Here is a 23,941-nt window from a genome sequence, read left to right as displayed (position 1 = left end):
TAAATAATGTAAGGATAAATTATAGTTAACACCTTTAAAGTTTTGACTAATGTTAACTACGTTAAAGATATTAAAACTAAACCGTTACTCATTTTTTTGCATTGTTAATGTGATTAGGGACCATATTGGTAAGTTTTGAAATGTTTTATATCTAAACTGACATTAGCTCAAACCTAGTTCAAGACATTAGCTGACATTAGTCTATACCTAAGGAGTTTACTTTATTTTACCCATAATGATATACAAGAAAAGTTAATGGATAGTGGGTTCTTGTATGCTCAACTAGTAAAATCCCTATGGTCCAGAATAAGAAATATGAGATTCAATTATCACCTACATAAAAAACCAATTTATGTCTTAGTGTGATGATAAATAGCACAATCATTAGAAGTGAATGCCATAAGTTACAACTCTATCAAAAAAAGAAAATTTAACGGATGCCTAAGAATATTAGTTCATAAAGTTTAAATAATAGGGTTATATATGTAAAATTGCTAATTTAAAAACTCCTAAATTTTAGCTTTCACCTAAAATAAAGCCTACAAAATAGGACAACTCTTCTATTAGTTTTCAAACTCAATATTCAAAAATGCTTCAATTCTCCTATATTCCTTCAATTAGTGTTTATTTGAAAACAATTTATTTAGTATTAAAATATAAATTTCTTTGCCAAAAGTAATGTAGATTTTTTGACAAAAATAATACAGTATGACCAATGAATAGTATCAAAAAGTATAATGAAACTCATAAATAATACAAAAAATAAGCTGAATAGTAGTAAAAATAAATTAAACAATAAAAAAAGTTAGCTTTATAAGTCCATGTCAAATGCACACACACTCATCTTTTCAACTTTTATTTTTTGTGTTTTATCAAGACCCTCTTTCTTTTTAATTTCGATTTCCCTCGCTCCCTATTCTCATTCATTTAATTTGTTTTTGTCTTTTTTTTTTTTTTTTTCACCTCAAATGTATAATACGATTAAATATACGCTTAAATTTCAAATAGTGATAAATAGAAAATTAAAAGAGTACACCCAAAAGAAAGAGCCTCGTGCATCGAGGCTAGTATATATATATATATATAAAACACTTATGATATTTTATTCTTTTAGAAAGTCAATCTTCTCAAGTCTTGACGAGTCTGGACCCGGTTCCAACAACCCCTGAATATATATTATGTGTTTTCTCGTTTGGCGCCAATTCTCACCTTCTCGAACCTAGTGCTTCTCTCTCTCTCTTTCTTCCTCTCTCAAACCCTAATTTTCACTCCCATTTGTCCTTAATCCCCAAATCAACCGCCTAGGGTTTCACAAAGTCTCCGATTTTCCAACACAACACACATTCTGATCAATCTTCCTCAATGGCCGAGCCTCGCGCCAAGCGAGCAAGAATCGAAAGGTCCGTACACTTCTCTCACTCTCTCAGCTATATTTATGTCTCTGTTTGAGTTCTTGTAAGCGTTTTGAAGTCCACGATTTAGTCTGTGGTGTGTTTGTTTTTTTGATGTTATGTGACGGTGACATTGTACTTGGTGTGAACACTGTACAGCTTTAGGTTTTTTTTTTTGAATTTTTGAAATTTTCTTTGTTGGTTTTTAGTTATAGGACTGTTTGGTTGCTGAGAAAATGTAGGGGAAGTGAAAAAGATATAGAATCGATGAATTCTTACTCTGAGTTTGAGGTTTTTGATGCTCTGTGATGGTGACGTTGTCCTTGGTGTAACACTGTACAGCGTTAGGATTTTTCTGTTTTTTAAAATTTTTGAAATTTTCTTTGTTGGTTTTTAATTAAAGGACTGTTTGCTTGCTGAGAAAATGTAGGGGAAGTGAAAAAGAAGTAGAAAATTGATGAAATCTTACTCTGAATTCGAGGTTTTTGATGCTTTGTGATGGTGACGTTGTCCTTGGTGTAACACTGTACAGCGTTAGGATTTTTTTTTTTTTTTTAAATTTTTGAAATTTTCTTTGTTGGTTTCTAATTAAAGGACTGTTTTCTTGCTGAGAAAATGTAGGGGAAGTGAAAAAGAAATAGAATTGATGAATTCTTTCTCTGAATTCAAGGTTTTTGATGCTCTGTGATGGTGACATTGTGCTCGGTGTAACACTGTACAGCGTTAGGGTTTTTGTTTGTTTGTTTTTATTTATTTAAATATTTGAAAATTTTCTTGTTGGTTTCTAGTTTTAGGACTGTTTGGTTGCTGAGAAAATGTAGGGAAAGTGAAAAAGATATAGAATTGATGGATTCTTACTCTGAATTCGAGGTTTTTGATGCTCTGTGATGGTGACATTGTCCTTGGTGTAACACTGCACAGCGTTAGGGTTTTGTGTTTTTTTAAATTTTTGAAATTTTCTTGTTGGTTATTAGCTAAAGGACTGTCTGGTTGCTGAGAAAATGTAGGGGAAGTGAAAATGAAATAGAATTGATGAATTCTTACTCTGAATTAGAAGTTTTTTACTCATTTTCAATAAGCATTCAAATGGAAGAGTTTTTTTTTTTTTTTTTTTTAAATAAAAGTTTTTCGGAGTATTTTAAAGCAAATTAATTTTAGCTTTTATTGGTCAAATCCTTGTTATCACATTTTTGGTTCTCTCATAACTCTTTTTTGCTAAAAAGGAGGCTTCTTTGTGCACTGTTATGCTTGCTGCTCTTATACATATAGTGTTAAACTTTTGGGTTCCAATTCTAACGAAAAGTATTAAACCTTTTCATTAAATGAGACGTGTAGAAACAAACAAATCCTCTCATTTGAGATTAATACTACTATTAAGCTTACACGAACCTGTTTTCCAAATTTTTGTGTCCAATTATTTATTCTACTTTGTTAGAGTTGTATTGGAGGATCAATGTTTTTTAAACTTTTCTTTCTCAGAGGGGAAGATGATTATATGCCTGGAAATATAATAGAGATTGAGCTCCAAAATTTCATGACCTTCAATCACCTGAAATGCAAACCGGGATCGCGCCTGAACCTTGTAATTGGGCCAAATGGATCTGGGAAGAGCTCTCTTGTGTGTGCCATTGCACTTGGTCTAGGTGGTGAGCCTCAGGTTAGTTAAAGGCTGATGCCTTATTTGAATACCCTACCTTATGTTTCTTCATACTATATAATGATGGGGGAATTTGTTTCATGCAGCTGCTTGGGAGGGCGACGAGTGTTGGAGCATATGTGAAGCGTGGAGAGGAATCTGGTCATATTAAAATTTCATTGAGAGGGGACACTAAAGATGAACAGATTAACATTACACGTAAAATTGATACACGTAACAAGTCTGAGTGGTTGTTTAATGGTAAGATATTTAGTACTTTAAGTATTGACTGAACCTGGTGTGCCTGGGCTTTGGACAATCCTAGAGAGCCGCGGTTGGGTCTTGGCCTAGAGCTGCCTTGGCTTGTGTAGATCATTTCTACTTCATTTGTTAATTTCCCCCTATTTTTAATTCCTACCTCCATCCCATATTGTATGTCATGTTTAGAAAATTCAATTTTTTAAGGGAACATCATTCAATGCCTTCTCTTTTAGTGAAAAAGGTACAAAATTTCAAAACTACCCTAGTTGATTTAAACTCAAGTGAGAGAATGACATTATTTTTAAATAAATTAAAGCGTAAGTTAGGAAATTTATTTATTAACTTTTTAAAGAGGACTACTTGTTGGGACATCCCAAAATGGAATAGAGAACCAACAATTTGGGACAGAGTTAGTACAAAACATTGGAGCTAAAATGGCTAAAATACAAGGCATTCATATTAAACATCCCACGTTCAGATCACATTTAAAGTTAATACATGTTGAGGATAACATATTAAAATCAGACTCTATAGGCCAAAACTTTTGGCCCAAGCCCAAAATTTTGAACTAGGCAGGTTCCATGGGCCACCTGGCTGAAAGCCAATCCTAACTACCAGATGAAGAGTCATTTTGGTTTTCCTGATACCAGGAATTTAATTTATCCACACTCACTCATAAAGAAGGATCTTCTGAATGACCAGTTGAACATTTCATTACCTGGATGTTATCAGCATGTAGTGACTGGTTGTCCAATGAACTATATCTTTTTCTTTTGCGTGCTTAATATTTTCAATCAATTTTAGTTGCTGGAAATTTTTTTTTAAAATATTTTTTTGCATTCAAACGGTAAGTATTAGGGGTTGTTTCTCATTAATGACATCCCTATTACCTGCTATAAATGTGTATGTTCAAGTTTTGCCAGATATTACTTTTTTTTGTTAGATTTTGATTTCATGAGGGTTTTTTTGTAATGTGAAAGCATACTTAAAACTTTCCTTTGAAGCCTTTCTTAGATGAAGATATTGAGGAAACCTCACTTTACGTGCCATTTTAAGTAATAAGCGCCCCAAAAGAGCTAAAAACCAAAGGGGAGGGGGCATTTTATTTAATATCAAGTCATTGTAATGTTTTCACCATAATAAAACAAAATCCCATAAAACTTACAAGCAACCTATATTAGCCATTAAATTAATCTCATCCTAGCTGTACGTACTTGGCATAAACAAAAATAATTAAAAATACTGAAAACCCCTTTTTAATTGCATTTCTCCTGCATTAGATTGAAAATTTGAAAATTTTAGCTGTTAAGTGCAAGAAATATATGACCTAGCCTGAGTTTTATCTTTTTGCCAAGTGTCTCTCTCTCTCTTTAATGATTCATTTATAAAGGAGAGTGGTTTAGCTTTTATAATAAGAACAAAGAAAGCATAACAGTCTAGCCATTTCTTATCCATCGTTTGTTGGTTTCAGGAAAGGCTGTGCCTAAAAAAGATATACTTCAAGTCATTCAAAGGTTCAACATTCAAGTCAACAATTTGACTCAAGTAAGTTTGAAGGATCTTTTTTTTTTTGATAGGTAATAAAGATTATATTCAAAAACACTACCTTATGCAAAAAAACATAAGGCAGAGAGAAAAATACAAAGGGAAAAGAAAGAGTGTAAAGATAAAGAAAATGAAAGATACTAAGTACATAGGAGGGAGCTAAGGAACATAGGGAGAGAATCACTAGAGGTGAGTCCCCACACCCTAGACCAGTCAAACAAAGTGCCACTGAAACAGGCCAATAGCTGGTCATCCGAACTATCCATGTCCTCAAACGTCCTCCTAAAACATATATTTAATAAATGCAATTCTGCTTCTTTTTACATGTGTATATATATTTATATATGTTCAATTTCTTATCATGAAGTCTGTAATTGAAATTGAGCTCATTGCCTGAAAGCACACTTTTGCATGTCTGTTTGCATTTGGTATGAAACACTTCAGAAATGTTTATCTAATATGGTAATACCTATGCATCGTCCTTAACCTCATATACCAGTCTTTCTGATTGAGTGCCATCATGACCCTTGTGATCTGCTGGTAGTAGTTTCTTTTCTTCAATTTGGGATCCTGTTGAAGTTCCTTTTTCTCCTCAAGCTGGTGCTTTCTCTTTTGCAGCACAGTGGTACGATTGTGTGACCATATATGAAACAAATATATTTTGTTTCTTTTATTAGATATATGTTTTAGCTACGTGTTTTTTGTTATTTTTTTTCTTATTATGAATTTCTGGTTTATTGTAAAACTCCTATTTTTTTTCATCCCCCTTTCCATTAGATGCTTTCCCAAATGAAAAAAAACGAGTAAACTTTTCTTGTGAACATATCCTTTGTGTAGCATTCAAGATGCTACTTGGATTGGTCCATTTGGATGTTTGGGCCTTAAGCCATGCATAGGCCTCTTGTATTCTGAAATTGTGTATTTCATGATTTTTAAATACTTGATTTGCAGAGGACATGTCCCCCTTCTTCTCTAATTAGATTTGGATGACTATGGATATTGATAAATACGTCTTAATCATGTCTCTAGTAAGTTTATATGATCACTTTGATCTTGTATCTACTTTTTTTTTTCCATCTATAGATTCTTTTCTCCTCTTCTGCTGCTGCTTGCCCCCTCCCCTTCCCATCTCCTTTACCTATCACATGAGTGTTAATTAATATTCATAATATTACAGTGACACTATTTATATGTTATGTAGCTGATTATGATTTCACAGCAGGAGGCATGCCAACTAAATTTACTTTTTCTTCTCTCTTCTTTTTTTTTTTTGGGGGTGGGGGGTGGGTGATGTAGTTTTTACCACAAGACAGGGTCTGTGAGTTTGCCAAATTAACTCCTGTGCAACTTCTAGAAGAAACTGAAAAGGCTGTTGGTGATCCTCAACTTCCTATCCAACATCGTGCACTCATAGAAAAAAGCCGTGAGCTGAAGAACATTCAGCTAGTGAGTTTCTAAAGGCTCACCTTCTTCCTTAATATAGTGTTAAAGATTTAAAATGATCAGAACCGTACACTTAACACTTTATATTATGGTGTTATTATTATTAACAATTTCTACTGATTTAGTCTGTTGAGAGAAATGGAGAGACTTTGAATCAATGGAGGGCATTGAATGCTGAATTAGAGAAAGATGTTGAGCGTGTTCGTCAAAGAGAAGAACTTTTAACAAAGGTTAGCTTTTGTAGGTTTTGTTCATGATCATTTCTATGCTTGATAACATTTCAAATGTTGATTTTTCTGTCATGCTGCAGGTTGAATCCATGAAAAAGAAATTACCTTGGCTGAAGTATGACATGAAGAAGGCTGAATATATGGAAGCTAAGGAGCAGGAAAAGGATGCAAAGAAGAAGTTGGATGAAGCTGCAAAAACCTTAAATGACCTTAAGGAACCCATTGAGTATGATGACTTATCTTTGGTTCACCAGATATGTAGTGCTTAATATAAATTTTTTGATAGATAATAAAAGTTTTATTGATAAGAAAAAAGTACAACGCGTTTACAATAGTAAACTCAATGCACTTGAAGCTTGTGTAGTGCTTAATGTGAATTCATTATCTCTGAGTTTGATTAAATATTGACTTCATAATATGCTTATGACAATGTTTTATCATGTGGCCAGTGACATGCTGACACAGTAGCATGTCTCTGTGCTGGTTATGGCACATCTTTATTTCTTTATCTGTTGACTTTAGATATGCTATCTTTGTACCAGAGACAGCTACTCATGGAATTTTCTCCAGGTAGATTTTTGATAATTAACATGCCAAGTTTGCCGAGACATTTTGCAATTATTTCATATTATACTGAATGGACATCTCCACAATGTGGCCAATCTTATGATCTATGTGAGGTCTTGGGGGTCCATGCATTGGCTATCTGGGTTTAAGCTTGGCTAAACTTCAACAATTCTTTTTCATTTATGGTTTTGTGGGGTGATATAGGAAGGGTTTTATCAAAGGTATACCATACTATGGACATAGGAAAACCTATATAATTGTTGTGAAAAGTGAGTGACTGATTGTGTGGGTTGCATGTTACTGCTTGCATTTTTTCCTTTCTTCTTTTTGAGATCAATCACTGTTGCAATATATCATGTTTCATCTTCTAAAGTGTTAGTTTACTCATTAATCAATCAATTGTTTGCAGGAAACAAAAGCAAGAGAAGGCAGTCTTGGATGCTAAATGTAAAAAAGCTGGCCGTCTCATAAATGAAAATTCAAAAAGACTTACAGAAATTATGTCAAATGAAAGCCATTTGGTACTTACAGCTTGCTATCTTTCTTTTAGTTGTTTGGTCTCTTTAATATTTTGTCAGACAATTGTATTTCTTCTGTTGCCTTCAATGTTCATTTACATTTTCTACAGGGGGTGCAAGTACGAGGAAAATATAAAGAAATGGAAGAATTGAGCAAGCAAGAAGAATATCGTAAACAAAAAATCAGTAAAGCTAAAGAAGGTCTTGCTGCTGCTGAAGCAGAACTTGAAAATCTGCCTCCGTATGAAGCTCCAAAAGATGTACTTGTAAGTAACTTTTCTAGCCAATTATTGATTTTTTCTGGTGGTGTGGGTTATGATGTGAGTTTATTGACATATGGTCACTGGAGACTTCAACCACTTACAATATATGGAACTGATTTTGTGGTTAACTGTCTTGAAGTATCTTGAAAAGGTTATGGTTTCTCTTATTTTGCTATCATCAAATGTATTGGTGTACCTATCAAAAAAAAGAAAGAAAAAGAAACAGTTGTATTGGTGCAAGTATAATCTACTAAAATTTTATGTAATGGTTTTCCTATAAGTAAATTGGAAAACAATGATTAGTTTGAACTTGTGTGTTTTCTGTTGATGATAATTTACCTGATCACTTTTATGAAAGTCAATAATTACTGTTTGGTTGCTATTCTTTTGATTTGGTTGATACCTTCACTGTTATTACTGAAAACATTTCTACACCAGGAAAATTTAAAGGCTCAAATCCTGGAACTAGAAGTTTCAGCTAATAATAAGAGGAATCAAAAGTCAGAGAAGGAAAGACTTCTAGGTCAAAAGAAAATGAGCCTCAGGAATTGCCTGGACAGGTAAATTTGAATGAGATTTAAATGTTTCATATGCTTTTTACCTTTTTTATATCTTTCTGATGATTTTTACAGGTTGAAGGATATGGAGAATACACACAATAAATGTCTTCAGGCATTAGTGAAATCTGGAACTGAGAGGATATTTGAGGCTTATCATTGGGTGCAAGAACATCGCAATGAGTTCAATAAAGAAGTGTATGGTCCTGTTTTGCTTGAGGTATGTATTTTATAATTCGGGTTGTTGCTTTATGAATTAATTCTTCTTTCACTTACTTTTTAATAATTTTGTGTTTAGGTTAATGTCTCTGATCGGGTTCATGCAAACTATTTAGAAGGTCATGTCCCCTATTACATCTGGAAGGTATTTTTCCTTCATCTATATCAAAAATTAAAAAAAAAAAAAAAAAAAAAAAAGTAAAGTTCTGTACTTTTTTTTTTTTCATTTGGGTTCAGCACTTGCTGAGACTTGGATGAGGATCATATTAGGTACCTGAGCTTCTTGTTGGTTTTATTTGTTTTTATTTTAGAGATCTCAGTTACTTAAAAGGAAATTGGGACAAAGGTGGTAGAAAGATTTTGTTAGGCTATGATTTGAATAAGGTCCCATAAGATTTTGATAAACTTTTGCTCTCATTCCAAAAAAAGCTACAGTAGTGGAGGTAAAGGACTTCCGGCCTATCAGCCTTGTTGGGGGGGTTTATAAAATTCTTGCTAAAGTTTTGGTTACTCGTCTTCACATGGTTTTAGGAGAGATCATCTCAGCTCCCCAGAACGCCTTTATTCTAAATAGGCAGATTTTTGATTCCGTTCTTATTGCTAACGAATGTCTTGATAGTAGATTGAAGTCTAGTCAGCCAGGGTTGTTATGTAAATTGGATATTGAAAAAGCCTTTGATCATGTGAACTGGGGATTTCTTTCTAACTTGCTTGAGCGTTGTGGTTTTTCTAATAAGTGGAGGCAATGGATTTCTTTTTGTTTATCTACCGTTCGTTTTTCTATCCTTATTAATGGTACTCCCCATGGGTTTTTTGGAAGTTCTAGGGGGTTGCGGCAAGGTGATCCTTTGTCCCCCTTGTTATTTGTGTTGGTTATGGAAGCCATCGGTAGAATGTTGAATAAGGCTGTCCATGAAGGTTGTTTGTCAGGTTTTAGTGTAGGTGCTTCTTCTGGAAGATCTTTGATGGTTTCCCATCTCCTTTTCGCTGATGATACTCTGATTTTTCGTGATGCTAATATTGATCAAATTCTGATTCTTCGTATGGTGCTCATTTGGTTTGAGGCTGTGTCTGGTCTGAAGGTAAATTTGGATAAGTTTGAACTAGTGGCTGTGGGGGCAGTTCATAACATGGATCTTTTGGTGGCTGTCTTAGGCTGCAAGCAAGGGTCTCTCCCAATGAAATATTTGGGTCTTCCTTTTGGGGCAAAATTTAAGGACAAGTCTATTTGGAATCCTATTCTAGAGAAGATGGAAAGAAAATTAGCAAGTTGGAAAAAATCATATTTATCCAAGGGAGGTAGTCACTTTAATTAAAAGCACTCTCTCTAATCTCCCTACTTATTTTCTTTCTTTATTCCCTATTCCCGTTTCTGTGGCCAACCGAATTGCTAGACTTCAGTAGGACTTTTTATGGGGTGGCCTAGGAGACGAGCCCAAATTTCATTTGGTTAAGTGGTCTACTGTGGGTACTCCGCTTTCTTCAGGTGGGTTGGGGATTAGGAACATGAGAACCTTCAATGTAGCTTTATTTGGGAAGTGGTTATGGAGATTTGGGCAAGAGAGGGATGCTCTATGGCGTCAAGTGATAGAGGTGAAGTACGGTGGTGATTGGGGTGGTTGGTGTTCTAGCTCTTTCTCTGGTCCTTATTGAGTTAGTTTGTGGAAAAATATTAGAAGGGGGTGGCACTCTTTATCTCGGTTTATTCTGTATGAAATTGGAGATGGATCAAAAGTGCAGTTTTGGCTAGATCGTTGTTGTGGATCTTCCCCTCTCGTAGACCACTATCCTGATTTATTTAGGATTTGTTGTAACAAAGAGGCAAGTGTGGCGGATCTAATGAGGTTCACCAACGGAGTCCTCCATTGGGATTTTTAGTTTTGTAGGGAGGTGCATAATCGTGAATTGGAAGCTTTCAAAAGCTTCATCATTTCCATTTATTGCACTCCTGTAAGGGGGAACGGGGAAGATAAGAGATGTTGGCTGCCTTGTAAGAGTAAGGGTTTCACGGTCAGTGCTTATTACCATCTTCTAGTTGGCCATAGTGAGCACTTTTTCCCTTGGAAAAGCATTTGGAAGCAGAAGATTCCCTCTAGAGTGGCTTTCTTTGTATGGACTGTAGCCTTGGGGAAATGCCTGACAATTGATAACTTAAGGAAAAGAAAGGTTTGCATTTTGGATTGGTGTTTTATGTGCAAGTGTAATAGTGAAACTATTGACCATCTTTTCCTTCATTGCCCGGTTGCTTCGGAGTTGTGGGATATGGTTTTTGGGTTATTTGGAGTTTGCTGGGTTATGTCATTCTCTATTGTTGGGCTTTTGGCTTGCTGGCAAGGTCGTTTTGGCCGCCATCGTAATGGAGATATTTGGATGGTTGTTCCTCACTATTTGATGTGGTATATTTGGAAGGAGAGAAATAGTAGGTGTTTTGAAGACAAGGAGTGTTCCATGCCTGATCTCAAGCTTCTTTTCTTTAGAACCTTACTTGATTGGTTCTTTGTGTGGAGAAACCATCATTTTTCTTCTATTTTGGATTTTCTTGATTTTTGTAATGTTCGTTTTTGATTTGTTCTCCCCTGTATACCCCCGGTGTACTTGGGTGTCTCTCTCTTTTTGATATCAATGAATTTTTATTACTTATCAAAAAAAAGATTTTGATAAACTTGAATAAGACATCAAAGTGAAGGACCATTAAATTAGTTAAATGCAGGACAATGCTAGTCATAGTATGTCACTTATTAAATTAAAAAAATGCTAGTATGTCCCAGACAAATGGATTATATGAACATTTATGTATCAGTTTCTCTCCTATATTTGACCCTTATATGAATCATTAGAATAATGGTTAAATGATTAATTCATCATTTCTTAATAGTATAAGGTTTTGTAATAAGTGGTAATTTGTCTTGGTATTATAGCTGGTGGTCCTAAGTTTGGATGTTATCACTTGTCACCACTTTACCTCCCATTTAAAAATTAATATTCCACCTTCGGCCTCCAGGGGATTTCTAGGCCCACATGTGATGGGGAGTGTTTGAATAAATATTAAATGTTTAAATTCACCTCTTCCTATCACTTAAGCTTTTGAGATCAATGGCAGTTTATTAGAAACAAAATTATACTTAATATGAACATTATGCAAGAGAAAACAGAAAGACCCCTGCACATCCCAGGTGCTTTACTCTTAGTCTTTCTGCAATGTTTTTGGATGGATGCACGTAGGATTGAGACCTAGAGTGCTTAAAACTATGATCCTTTACATTAGCTTGGTATATGAATAATTCTTACCTATTTTTGGAATCAAGGCATGAGTATTTCAGCTAGACCCTATTGTTTTTTTTCTATTTACTTATGGTATATTCTCTCTTTCCCCATATTTGTATGGGTTGAATTAACCAAGCTTGTGTAATTATTTGTACTTTTTAATTTTCCTTTTAAGGAATGCTATGTCGTTTATGAAGCATAAAGTTTTTTTTTTTTTTTTTTAATAAAATCATGTTATGTGAACATGATTTTTGTTGGGTGGTGAGGAAAGTTCTTTTTTGACACTAAACTTCTAGTCTTTTTTCTTTTTTTTTTGCTTGATTTGCAGTCTTTCATCACTCAAGATCCTAGGGATCGGGACTTTTTAGTAAAAAATTTGAAGTCATTTGATGTCCCGGTCCTAAATTATACGGGGGATGAAGGTCGTGCACCCTTGCCCTTTCAACTAACTAAGGAGGTATGTGACTTGGGCCCCAAATATGTTCTGCAGTTGAATAGTCCAACCATCTTATCATCATTTTTTTTTTTATTATTATTTTTTGATAAGTAACCATCTTATCATCATTTTGTTTTTTTGATAACAAGCAGATGCATTCGATTGGTATTTATTCTCGGCTTGACCAAGTTTTTAATGCTCCTAATGCTGTTAAGGAGGTTTTGACTAGTCAATTTGGTTTAGATCGTTCAGTAAGCTCCCTTAGCTTCCTTGTTCAATTTGTGATGTATTTGACTGAGCCTCATGAAGTTGGGGAGTTTGAAAATGTGGTTTATGATCATGTTTGATATCCAGAGCTTATCTATTTTTCAACTTTGCTCAGTACATAGGGTCCAAGGAAACCGATCAAAAGGCTGATGAGGTTCTCAAGTGGGATATTCTGGACTGTTGGACTCCAGAAAATCATTTTAGATGGTCTAAATCTAGATATGGTAACCATTTTTCAGCTAGTGTAGATGCTGTGGGTCGCTCAAGTCTTCTTCTGTGTAGTATGTTTCTAGAAAACCCTTAGTCTTGATTAGTGTTTAATCTAAATCTTTACAATTGCATATGCTGCCAATACTCATCTGTACTCTGCTTCCAGGTTTAGATGTCGGGGAAATAGAAGTTATGAGGTCTAAGAAAATGGAGCTCGAAGAATCAGTTTCTGTGATTGAGGAAAGCCTTGGGTCATTTAAGAATGATCTAAGATACTTGGAGGAAGAAGCTGCGAAATTTCATAAACAGCGGGTATGCTGAAAACATACAAGTTTCCAAAGTTTTTACTGATGCCTGACTGTTGTGACTGCTGTATGTTTGTGTTGCCAAATATAATTCTTGATTCATAACTTATTGGAGTTGATCAAAATACAAATTTGCATTTGGACTTCATTCTGGATATAAATTGTAGGAGGATATTATCAAGATTTTACAGCATGAGAAGAAAAAACGGCGTGAAATTGAAAGCCTAATTGGTAAGTATAAAATATTACTACATAGAAAAGTGCCACATTCAATCTTTACATTTACTCTAGAAAAATATATTCTTTGGTGATCTTAGATCAAAGGAGAAGAAAATTAGAATCTTTGGACAAGGAAGATGATTTGGATACTCTTATGGCGAAGCTTATCGATCAAGCTGCAAAATATAACATTCAGCGATTCCATTGTGCAATGGAAGTTAAGGTGAAGTCACTTTCAGGCTCAGGTTTTTTGTCCCCTTTTAGTTATTATGCTGTGCTGTGACTTTATTTGCTGGTTTATGTCAGAATTAAGAAATAAGCTATCTCTAGTATAGAGATACATATTTTGAAATTTCAATTGCTTCATTCTTTTTTGCCCCTGTTTTACAGGAGTTACTTGTTGAGGCTGTTTCTTTCAAGCAGAGTTTTGCAGAAGTGCATATGGCATCCATTGAATTTGACGCCAAGGTACTTTTTCTGATTAATTGTCAAGCTGATCTAGAAGTTCATACAAGCTTTATTGAAATGTATTAGATACCCATCTTATACTATTAATGAATCGAAAAATCTGTTAGTATGAGGGTGTAAAATTAATTTCTATAGGCTGAAAAAGATTATGTTTGTATTTGTGAATCATTTTTTATTTTTTATTTTTTTGTCTTATTTCTGTAACAACTGAAGAACCTCTCCAAAACTTTATTTAACATGGTTGTTTTCTGTCTTCCTCCAGAATCCCATGATTTGTTATTTTACTAGACTTTTGCTCACACAGTTGACCCTCTTATATTTAAAGTTAACGATAAAAAATTGAAATCTATATTGTTTCTGTTTATTATGTCCTTATCTCAGTGAACAGATCATTTTGTTATTCTTATAACTGTTTGAGGAGCCAACTTTGTTCTATATTGTATAATTAACAATTTTAACACTTGATAATTAATAGTGTTTTTAAAAACCTTTTTCTTCATACTATTAGTTATAAGAATAAAAAAAATACCCTTATTCTTAAATATATTATGGACAGATTTAGTTAGCTTATTTTTTGAAACAGTAACAAAATAATTTTTTTTGCAATTGTGTTTTACTCCTCAACATGGAGTTTTGTTCACATGATCAATTTTCTCAATGAGTATATTTTTAAACAAGACAAGTGGACCTTCCTTCAGCCTCCATTACGTATGCTCTTTGTCTTCCTTTTCTATATGTGGCATACTTTAAAATCAGGTGGAGTCCTTTCAAGAAGGCCCTATCTCATGAAGCGGAGGCCACTAGTTTGAATCTCCCATCTTCCTGCACTTGGGACCAAAAATCCCTTATTAAAAAAGGGTGTCCTTAAATTCTTGAATTTGTCTTGGAGATTTGAATTTTTTAAAAATGAAAATCGCGTAGAAATTTATAAATTTAATAATTCTGTTAAAATATTATTTCTTCTTTTTCTTTCTGTTTTAACTAACATATACAATGACAATAATTCCCATTCCCCCTCCATTATGTATGCTCTTTGCCTTCCATTTTTATGTTTGTAACCAATTCACATAGCATCCTGCAAGTCTCCTGATGAAGTTTTCTTTTGTCTGTAGGATCTCTGTATGTTATATGCACAATTTTTTTCTGTTATTTTGTTGAAGACATGGCATACCTGACCCCACTAAATATATCTTCAGTTTCTGATCACTTTCCTGATATGTATGTATTGGTTTTCTGACTTTTAGATTAGAGATTTGGAAGTTGATCTTAAGCAGCATGAAAAGTTTGCTATGCAAGGATCACTGCACTTCGAATATTGTAAGTTGCTACTAAAATGTAATTTTGTTTTTTTCTTTGGCTAGAAAATTTTCAAAAATCTTTTCATCTATTCATGGACTTTCATTGTGACCCTTTATTGAAAAATTGTTTAGTTGTGTAGCTTGGGTATACTTCCCATGAACTAGGGCCTTGCCATATTTTATTACTTATAAAAAAAATTATGATTTTTTTATTCGTTTTTCTTATAAAAGGTATAATTTTAAACTGGCCTTACTGGCATTGCTTACATACACCGAGTGAGCAGGTGACAACATATTGAGAAATAAACAGATCTTGAAAGTAATTTTGCTTTGTAGTCCTTTCTTTTCAGGAGCTTTTTTTCCTTTAAAGAAAGCTTACTCTTGCGATTTTTGAAGGTCGGTTAATATTATGGTTATGCTAGTTTTGGAAGGAGATCATATTATCATAATTGCTTCATAGATAGTTTAATATGTTTGTGGCTTGGTTAAAAAATTTCTTGTGTGATTCCAGTTAGGGATCTTTGTGAAGATTTTGTCACTAGAGCTAGTATCATTAAAGTGGCTCAAGAAACCGAAAATGTTCTTGGAAATACTTTTATATATAATGTGTATTTAAGTGATTAAGAGAAGCCTATGTCTTTTAATATATTATCCTGTTTATGAGATAGGGCCAAATCTAGAAATTAATTATAGGTAAAATTGTGTGCCAAATGGCTTTTTAGTATTAGTTTAAGAAGTTTGGCATGATTAGTCCACAACCTTTTGTATAATATTTTATGCTGAAAGTTTGCTTCCAATTTAATAAAATTTGCCTATTAACTTGCCAATATATATATTACAATTAAGTTCCACCAAAGTTTTGATTCATTCTTCTGAGTGATGGAATTTTGATGTCTTAGTGAGGTATTGGTGAGCTGGTATCATTTATCATCTTGGCAGTAGCTATCAAGAGTGTAAGAAACTGATTGAGACTAACAATATTTTTTCCATGATGTCTTCTCAATAAGAATTCCCGCGTATTATATTGTCCTCAAAGGATTGCAAGTTGTATATTTTGGAAGCCATGATATCAAATTATGTGAACTATATTTCTTGTGAAACTGACTATATACCATTTTACTTCTTGTTAAGGTAAGAAGGAGGTAGAGAATTTTAGACAGCAGCTGTCAGCTGCCAAGAGGCAAGCAGAATCGATAGCTACGATCACTCCAGAACTTGAAAAGGAATTTCTTGAGGTTTGTATTATGGCTTAAAGTTGAAACAGGTCAAACATTGTTTAATATGCCAGTCTCATGACTAGTTTCACTTTAAGAATGCATTGTTTTCTCAGTGCTTCATATTTTCATGGCTCTTTATTCAAGAAACATTCTAATTTCTTGTGTGTTGACATGTAGATGCCTACTACTATTGAGGAATTGGAGGCTGCCATTCAAGATAATATATCACAGGCTAATTCTATGCTTTTTTTAAACAACAATATTTTGGAAGAATATGAACACCGTAAAAATCAGGTAGTGTTCTGCCATCTTTAGTATAATTTGTACTAGTTTCTATGATATTTCATTTTAACTGTAATTAAAACCATGTCACAGATAGAAGATCTTGCAAAAAAACTTGAAGCAGATAACAAGGAGCTGAGGAGGTGTTTAGCTGAAATAGATAACTTGAAGGTGAGTGAAGTTTAGTTGCCTCATTACATAGCCAGGTTTCTGTGAAGTTACTATTTCTCTCCTTCAATCCCTTCTCAATAGTCATCATCTTGTGATCAAAGTCAATGTAAATGGGATAAGCCAATAAAACATATATTCTCTGCATAATTTAATACTGAAGCTAAAGACTATAACTTTAATCATTAGAGGACAGGGAAGGCAATGTGCATGGATTGCCACATGTTGCTAAAAAAGATTACCTATTGCACAACTCACCCCCTCTTTCTTGTTCTCTCACCTTCCCTACCAGTGAATTCACAAATCATAAAATCAATCTATTCTTCTATCATTCCTCCTTTTGAAATTGTTTTAGTTCATCTAGAATTTCCATGTAACAGTAGTCAATTGAATATTACCTAGATGACTAAAATCAGGGTAAAATTATTTGGCATCTCTTTCTGAAATGTTGATATTAATCATCATAGCATCTGGCTGGCTAAATTATTTGGTAATTCATCTGGTTAACTTTTGGTTTCAATTAAAACCTAAACAAGTCCTGTTGTTTAGTTTTTGAAAAAAAAGAAGATCCAGGTGTTTGGTTTCCTTTTAAATTGATTGATATAATCGTATGGTTTTTATATTGTTTTCATTGTATACATGAATCTCATGAATGGCTAGAAATTATTAGATGGGAAGCTAGCATGTTCCCAAACTCAAGCTAATATTGCTCCTCACTTTTGTGTCAAAATTTTAGGGAATGAATAAACTGAATAATTTTCTTGCCAAAAAGAATAAAAAGAATAATCTGATCCTATCATATCATATTATTAATCTTGTATGCTTTTAGTTTTTTCCCCATCTCCTCTTGTTACCTTCTTGTATGTCACATATTTGCTCAGCTGCCTCAATTTATGTGTTTTGATATTGATATGTATTTATGTGGTCTAATTTTTCCTATGCAATGTCCTAATTTTAAATTGGTGCAGGAAAATTGGCTTCCAACATTGAGAAATCTTGTTGCTCGGATAAATGAGACTTTCAGTCGTAACTTTCAAGAGATGGCTGTCGCAGGAGAAGTTTCATTGGGTATTCATTGCTTTGCTTATAGAGAATGTACCTTATGGCCAGTTTGGATGAAAGGAGAGGGAGGGGGAGTAAAGGGAAGTAGAGTAGAGTTGGCCAGAAATTGGCAATTGCCAGCCAACTCTCTTCTACTTCCCCCTCCCTCTCCCTCCATCCATTATAGTATTCTTTCTCAATTATTTTATTTAATGTTTCTTTTTCTCAGATGAGCATGACAAGGACTTTGATCAATTTGGAATACTTATAAAAGTCAAGTTCAGGTAACTGCAGCTTTGGATTTGTTTTATATTTTTAGTAAAGCACATTTCATATGCTACTGGGCATTTTGTTTCTTTAAGTACACCCCAAGGGGTAGCACATTAGTTGGGGACCATACCTTGTGAAGTGGAGGTCACTATGAAGCTCCCATTATCCCTCTCCTTGGGGGCCAAAACGAATAAAAAGTATATATTATTTTTTAACGTGTGAGTTCTGGCAGTTTCATTTGGGTGTTATTGCTAAACTTCTCTATAATAGAAACCTGCCTTTTGAACAAGGGATCTGGATTGTTAAGCTAGAATTAGTTTAATCAAAATATATACTTAAAACAATTGCAGTAAAGAGAGATAATTATGAGCTGAATATTATCTCATGTAGTCAGCCAGTTTGCATTTTAGATATTCAGTAGTTACTGCCTTTAATTACAACTTTACCTTGAAGGCCGAGCATCTAAACTTTGAAATTGTTGACTTGCAATATGTCAAAAATTTTGGATTAGCTCTCTTGACATTTTTACTTCCTGCTTACCAACTAAATAGCATGGAAAACAGCGGATCAGATCTCTTTATAACATTTTGGATGTGCTATTACCAATCCAGTTAGAAAGACACAGTTAGCATGATGCTATAATACTGATAGAAATGTGTCAAAAGATTTACAAACAGTACTAAGGAAGTATCATTCATCATCCCAAGATGTTTGGCATCTGAAAATCTGGGTTGAGACTGTTTGATGAAGATGATGTAAGTAGAGCTTTCAAAGCTATGAATGTGGATAAAGCCTCAAGAGTCAAGACCGTATTCTATGATTGCCAATGGTGTTTGAACAGGGTCCTTAAAGGTCCTTTGGTGATATGAATATCAAGGATTTAAATATTATGGTCCATTGTGATTTAGAGATAAATTTATTCATTAAATTACTTATCAAAAAATAAATAAATTTATTCTTTATAATGTCGATATACATTCTTTTCATTTATAATTTCTTTGTTTTGTGCTCTTTAAATTTGCTTTTGAATCATATCGAACCACTTAGGCTCACGCTTTCATTTGGTTTAACCTTTTGCATTTAAGGCAAGCAGGACAGCTCCAAGTTCTCAGTGCTCATCATCAGTCTGGAGGGGTATCGAATCTTTTTGTATTTATGTCTTGATTGCTTTTGTGACAGTTGTTTTTGATGTGTCCTAAAATTTCCTTTTTCTAGGAACGGTCGGTATCAACCATTCTTTATCTTGTTTCTCTCCAAGATCTTACAAACTGCCCATTTAGGGTTGTGGATGAGATAAATCAGGGTTAGTCACCGTATCAAGTGTTTTACAAATTCTTACTACATTAATACAGCTCATAGAATTTATTTTGGCCTCCAAATTCTGCAGGGATGGACCCTATAAATGAACGAAAGATGTTCCAGCAACTAGTGAGAGCTGCCAGCCAACTGAACACACCACAGTAAGAACACTTGTTTAACCTGATAATTGCTGTCTACATATAATTTGGCAAGCTTGTGATCAGTTGCATGTCTGTCTGATCATGTTCAAATGGTGGTTATATTAAAGGCTTTTAGGAGGTTGTAACTACAAATGGTTAAGGAATTTGGTTTAGGTGTCTGGTGTTGGTAGTAGTAGTTGGCTATTGCTTTTGTTGAAAAAGCACATAAACACCCAGAGCTTTAATATTATTTATCTCTCCTCAAGGGTAGCACAATTGGGTCAGGACCATGCCTCCATGAGGCACTAGTCTAGTTCAAATCTTTGCTTTCTACCCACTTAGGGACAAAACCCGCATATTAAAAAAAAAACTTTATTTTTCTCTATGTCAAATTTGTGGGGCTAATGAGCCTACTGTGTCCCACATGCAATCTGCAGTGGCTGCTGAAATTTGCTTGGAGGAACACTCGTCATTTTGTCCTACAAAAGAAACAATTACACTTGGATTATGGTGAAATGACAATTCTTCTCTTTGAACGTAAAGCATGAGGATTATAAGATTGAGAGCTTAAATAAAATATTTATGTACTGAACCATTACTGTTTAATGCAACAAAATTGTTTTTTCATTTCTTGTAGTTGACAAAAACAAGTTATAGGTCTCTTAAACTTTCTTTCCAAAAATGCAAAGATGGCTGAAGTATTAGTTTCATCAATATGCAGGTGTTTTCTACTGACTCCAAAGTTGCTACCTGATTTGGAGTACAGTGAGGCATGTAGCATTCTGAATATAATGAATGGGCCTTGGATTGATCAGCCCTCAAAAGGTAATGGTAACACCAGATAATCTCTATCTATTTGTTTTGCTTATAAGCAACTGACTGGCATGACTTTTGTGTACTGTTTATTCAGTGTGGAGCAGTGGAGATTGCTGGGGATCTGTCACAGGTTTGGTTGGAAAAACTCAATGCTGAAATAACAATATCAAACTCTCTAGTTCAAATGCCCTCACTTTAGGATTTTTTGTTTAAAGAAAATTTAGGGCAGCTATTGTATTCATCTGAAGTAGCCCATTTTTTGCACCATATCAGATGGTTATGTATAATAGTTTTGGCATGTAATTATATCTCCTTTGCCATTGTATAGATGATCCTTTCCTTTAATAGTTAATAATCAATCTAATTATATATATATATATATATATATACACAAAAGATGGATCCCCAAAACTGGAGGAATAGAATTGGGTGTGAACCAATCTATTACATAAGTTCGAAGCATTTTGTGGCATTCTACTATTGGTGGATGTAAAAATATAGTTTTACTAAAACCCAATCCGTATCAAATTTGAACTCATTTACAATATAATATTCTTTTGTACTTCATAGAAATATGCAAGTTTATTTGCTTTTGTGGAAAAAAAAAATTCTCCTAAAAACATCTACGGAGTTTTGATCTCAAAAGGGCCTTTGAATGGGTTGTGTGTGGTATAACTTATTTTACTATTCCTTCAAAGTTATCATAATTCTGAGTAGAGTTTGTGGTGTATCGAGTTAGAACCTTCTGTGTTTATTTCTCAAGGAAAAAAAAAAAAAAAAAAACTCTATTTTGGGATTCTCTCACCAAAATAAAAAATTATACTTCTGCTATATCTTTTGGTAGTTGAGGTCTTTGAGTTACTCCAAACACCTAGCACAATTTTAAGGAAAAAATACAACTTATTTAGGTAACCATTTTTAAAAGAATTAATTATTGTAACTTAATGATACTGCAATTTTTCTCTAAACATATATATATATATATATATATATATATATATATATATATATATATATATATATATATCTTGCCTGAGTAGAATTTTAAGTCATCTCAATCACAACTTTCTGGGCTTCTTGAATAAATTATTGAGACATGGCAAATATATGGACATGCGCCAATAATTGTTGTCACAATACAGTGACCAAGAATCACAAATGGTAGAGTTTTAGAAGATGCTCTGTTTTACTTATGTTAGAAATTAGATTAGATATGTAAGAAATGGTAGTCTTGTATATCGCTGGTTATAATATACCCACAAAAAAAAAAAAAAAAGGAAAGAAAGAGAAGAAATGTGAAATACACTGAAGACTGTTTTAGTCATAAAATTACCTCAAAAAAAAAAAAAAAAAAAAAAAAAAAAAAAAAAAAAACTAATGATCAATAGAACTCTTGTTTGAAACTTAAGAGATTAATAAAACTCACTTCTTGGTTTTTTATTTATTTGGAAAGCCACAATGTTTTCACAACAAATCATAAGTGGTTAGTTATTATTGATTCTAATTTGAATTTATCATTGAAATTATTTGTTTACGCAACCAATTACAATCCATAATAACCTGCTACTTAGGATTTGTTGTGAAAATGTTGTGGACATAGTATTTCTCTATAAAGAAAGACATACATCATAATTAATATAAGGAATGATTATTACTTCATAATTATTAATAATAATATATGGAAGGACCATCACTTCATACTTAATAAGGATCAACAACACTCAATTTGAAAATTAAGGGATCAATATCACTCGCTCATTCTTGGCTTTAAAATTAAAAAAAAAAAAATTTATTTAGAGTAATGTTAAGGACACACTTCAGCTCACACCCAAATCTACACCTGTGTCAAATTTTAATTAGATTTCAACATTTTCAAGTACATGTGGTAGATCCATATAAAAGTGTCATAATTCAATCAGGAGTTGACACATAAGGAAGGTGTGAATTTGAGTGTGGGTTGGGGTGTGTCCTTAAGATTACTCATTTATTTTTTGGAAGTAAAGCCATGCATTAATCAATAGACTATTATTTCATAATTAATATAAGGAAGAACTGTTACTTCATAATTAATTTTCCATTATTATATATGGATAGATTATCAATTCATAATTAATAACAAAAAATGGAAGGACTATTGCTTCATAATCATAAGGTTTTTTTTTTTTTTTTTGGCAGTATACCAAGAAATATGGTTTTGGTGGAAATAAGGATGGTACGGTTCCCAAATGCCCTATAAAAAAGTATAGAATTGCATAACCCTTATTCACAAAAAATAAAATAAAAAAATAATTGCATAATCCTCTACTTCAACTCAGAGATGGCAAAGCTCTCTACCTTTTGCTATGTTCTTTTTCTCCTAGTGATCATTTGTGGTAAATACTTCAAATTTAAACTTTTACGATTTATTTCTCATTTTTAAGTGATTCCAAGCCCTACATTTCTCCCCTTTCTCACAAACCCAAAAGGGAAAAAAAAAAATATTGATAAAATCAACCAGGTGCATATTTGTCATATTAATTTTTTTTTTTTAAAATCATTACTAATATGCTATATTAGTATATTTATTTTTTGAGTGAAAGACCAAAGTCATAACTTAATCAAGCTGCTTTGTGATTCATTCAATGTTTATTGTGACTTTATAGGTGAGGAATGGTTCCCGTGATAGAAGCAAAAGATTGCAACAAAGTTTGGACTTGTAAGGGTGATGACCGATGCCGGGCAGACTGTCAAAACCAATTCAAGGGTAAGGGAATATGTGACGCATACACCGCACCTTTGGTTCCGAAGCAGTGTTTTTGTGTATACCCATGTTGATTATGCAACATGTACTAAAAAAATTGGTGTTAAAGTTTAAGAATGATTTGGATGAGTTATCTTCTTCTTCTTCTTCTTCTTCTTCTTCTTCTTCTTCTTCAAGTTGTGGATTTTGACTCTTTCTAGCTACCAAGCATGAAGCACCCAGTTAATCCTTTGGGATCACCCTCATGATTATTTGGTGTTTATGGGATGAGAGAGTTGAAATAAAAATCTTGTTTCCTGCTTTTTGTTCCTTTAAATCTAGTTCACCCAAAAAAAAAAAAAAAAAAAAAAAAAAAAAAAAAAAAAAACGAAGAGAGAGATAGAGAAGAACAAAGGAAGTGCTTTCAGAAAAATCCATTAGCAAAAAGAAATCTTGGAAGTCCTTTCTTTTTTCATTTTCATGAGAAACTACAATAAAATTCTCATAATGCACTCCGACAATCAAAGTTTGCCACACATCTTTAAAAAATGGCTCCCCTCAAAGCCCCTGGTCCAGACGGAATGCCACCTCTTTTCTACCAACACTTTTGGGGAACCGTTAATCATGATGTTACTGCCTCCATCCTCATGTGGCTAAATTCAGGTACCTTGCCCCAATCTATTAACCATACTTTTATCACGTTGATACCCAAAACACACTCCCCAGAATATGCCCACCAATTTCGCCCTATTAGTTTGTGTAACGTGTTGTATAAAATTTTTTCTAAAGTTTTAGCCAACCGTTTAAAAAAAGTCTTACCTTCAATTATCACAGAACACCAATCTGCCTTTACCAAAGATAGACTTATTTCTGATAATATAATGGTGGCGTT

The 23,941-nt window shown here is 33.5% G+C and overlaps 2 protein-coding genes across 2 annotated transcripts; both read left to right on the top strand.

The window, feature by feature from the left end:
• Positions 1–1,114: 1,114 nt before the first annotated feature.
• Positions 1,115–20,703, top strand: LOC126723841 (structural maintenance of chromosomes protein 5). Its single transcript, XM_050427762.1, has 30 exons — positions 1,115–1,400; positions 2,871–3,048; positions 3,135–3,288; positions 4,760–4,833; positions 6,130–6,279; positions 6,402–6,506; positions 6,587–6,732; positions 7,483–7,594; positions 7,702–7,857; positions 8,293–8,414; positions 8,487–8,631; positions 8,710–8,775; positions 12,223–12,351; positions 12,483–12,581; positions 12,713–12,878; positions 12,974–13,119; positions 13,280–13,343; positions 13,430–13,554; positions 13,722–13,799; positions 15,044–15,116; positions 16,229–16,332; positions 16,492–16,608; positions 16,690–16,767; positions 17,733–17,832; positions 18,035–18,089; positions 19,161–19,209; positions 19,291–19,378; positions 19,463–19,535; positions 20,236–20,339; positions 20,425–20,703. The coding sequence occupies exons 1-30, from the start codon at positions 1,363–1,365 to the stop codon at positions 20,484–20,486; spliced, it is 3,156 nt and encodes a 1,051-aa protein (XP_050283719.1). The 5' UTR covers positions 1,115–1,362; the 3' UTR covers positions 20,487–20,703.
• A 2,273-nt stretch (positions 20,704–22,976) lies between these two features.
• Positions 22,977–23,220, top strand: LOC126723842 (putative defensin-like protein 184). Its single transcript, XM_050427763.1, has one exon. The coding sequence runs from the start codon at positions 22,980–22,982 to the stop codon at positions 23,142–23,144; it is 165 nt and encodes a 54-aa protein (XP_050283720.1). The 5' UTR covers positions 22,977–22,979; the 3' UTR covers positions 23,145–23,220.
• Positions 23,221–23,941: the final 721 nt, after the last annotated feature.

The sequence above is a fragment of the Quercus robur genome, chromosome 4 (assembly GCF_932294415.1).
Source record: "Quercus robur chromosome 4, dhQueRobu3.1, whole genome shotgun sequence".
Lineage (NCBI taxonomy): Eukaryota > Viridiplantae > Streptophyta > Magnoliopsida > Fagales > Fagaceae > Quercus > Quercus robur.
The sequence above is the reverse complement of the archived record's forward strand: the minus strand, read 5'-3'. Positions and strand labels throughout refer to the sequence as shown.